Source organism: Humulus lupulus, chromosome 5, assembly GCF_963169125.1.
Source record: "Humulus lupulus chromosome 5, drHumLupu1.1, whole genome shotgun sequence".
NCBI lineage: Eukaryota > Viridiplantae > Streptophyta > Magnoliopsida > Rosales > Cannabaceae > Humulus > Humulus lupulus.
This window is the reverse complement of record NC_084797.1, coordinates 138,094,434-138,096,264: the sequence shown is the minus strand read 5'-3', so window position 1 is coordinate 138,096,264 and position 1,831 is coordinate 138,094,434. Positions and strand designations below refer to the sequence as shown.

The 1,831-nt window shown below is 43.5% G+C and overlaps 1 protein-coding gene across 1 annotated transcript; it reads left to right on the top strand.

The window, feature by feature from the left end:
- Nucleotides 1-292: 292 nt before the first annotated feature.
- LOC133779522 (uncharacterized) lies at nucleotides 293-1,428 on the top strand. Its single transcript, XM_062219476.1, has 2 exons — nucleotides 293-841; nucleotides 988-1,428. The coding sequence occupies exons 1-2, from the start codon at nucleotides 293-295 to the stop codon at nucleotides 1,426-1,428; spliced, it is 990 nt and encodes a 329-aa protein (XP_062075460.1).
- The last annotated feature ends 403 nt before the right edge of the window (nucleotides 1,429-1,831 follow it).

Below are 1,831 nucleotides of genomic sequence, written 5' to 3'. Positions count from 1 at the left end.
ATCCTGGTGTTCTTTAGTATTTATTGCTCATTATTACTAGGTTCTTGGCTCATTTATTGTTCACTGATTCTCTAATTGAAAGCTCTCTAATAATTATTTGACTTTGCGTCAGTTTGCTAAAAAACTAGTCAACAACTGGTAATGGACTTGACGGCCCCCAAGTTAACAGAAATTGAAATGGAAAGGCAGAGAGGTTCCCAATTTTTAGACAGTATTAATTAGTTGCCCATACCTACCAAATTCAAAATTCCGACATGGAAGATGTACACCGGTCTGGAGGATCCAGTATATCATGATTCACAACTTTGAACTACAGACTAAATTACAGGGAGTTCGGGATGATGTCTGGCACAGGATCTTCCCAGCCACTCTGTCAGAAATTGGCCAACAATGGTTCTTTAAGCTACAGCCAGTGTCAATTACATCATGGGATGAATTTGTACGCCCATTCTATTCCCAATTCTCCTCAGCAATGCCCCTTCCCGCCAAGCCGAATGACCTGGTGGCCATAAAACAAAGAGATAATGAACCTTTGAAGGACTACACTCAATGTTTTATGCGGGAAGCCACCAGAGTGAAATCCCTTAGTGATGATGGTAAAATAATAGCCATCAATTCAGGAGTTAAGGTAAAGAGTCTGTTCTGGAGCAGTTTGAAAAGGAAGTTTGCACGTACCACCCAAGAGTTCCTTGATCGAGCAAAGGAATTCATTAAGCTTAAGGAGGCCAAGCAAAAGGTGGATAATCCAATTCAGACGGCTACTGAGCAGGGAAAACAGATGCTAGGAATACCACCAACCCTGCAGAGGGATGAAGGAATGGGGCTAAGAATGGAAAACACAGTAATGGGGCTGGAAGTAGCAGTAACCAGAATGACAATAAGAAGTCTAAGACCGCCGAGCAGCCTAAGCCATGGGAATATGTTCCTAAATTTACTACTTACTCCATCTTGTTGGAGACCTAGGCGGACATTTTTAATGTCACACAGGTTGTTGTACCATACACAAGACCTCCACCAATGAGGAAGGATGTTAATAGAAGGGATATGACAAAATTTTGTCGGTTTCACAATGATTATGGTCATGAAACCAATGAATGTAATCACCTGAAGGAGGAGATAGAATTCCTCATTCGACAAAACAATGCTCATCTAAAAAGGTATGTACTCCTGACTACCGACCAACATCATCAACAGCCTCCTCAACAACAATCTCAACAGTATCAGAGCAATCAACCTCTCCTACAACCACCAGCTGTTGATCGGCTAGATATGATTTGCAGCGGGCCACATTTGGCCAACAACTCCGGCAAAGCTCGAGAAAGATATGCTCGTTCCCTTAAGCACGGGCAGGAGGAAGTTGTATTGGCTGTCCAGGAGCGTACTCCCAAACAACCTCGATACGAGTATGAGCCCATTACGTTCAGCTAGGAAGACATAAGTCACGTACATCATCCACATAACGACCCGTTGGTAGTAGAAGTACAGATCGCTAATATGATCATGGCTCGAACGATGATTGACCATGGGTCATATGCCAGCATCCTGTTTAAGAGTACGTGGAAAGGATGAATTTAAGCATCAAAGATCTGGAACCATGCAAGCAGCTACTATATTGGTTTACAGGGAATGGCATGGCCCTGACAGGAAGCATAAGGTTGCCTTTGATGGTGGGGATGACACCTAACAGTAACACCGTAATGGATTTGTTCGTGGTAATATACATCCCCTCTCTGTACCATGCCATGATAGGCCGACCAACCCTGTATGACTTCCGAGCAGTCACTTCAGTCTTCCATTCACTTGTCAAATTCCCAACCCCGGCAGGTATAAG

Coding starts and splice junctions, on each gene's coding strand:
- LOC133779522 (XM_062219476.1), top strand. CDS start 293: ATGATTCACAACTTTGAACTACAGACTAAATTACAGGGAGTTCGGGAT. Junction 842..987: donor GGCTAAGAATGGAAAACACA/GTAATGGGGCTG, acceptor AATGTCACACAG/GTTGTTGTACCATACACAAG.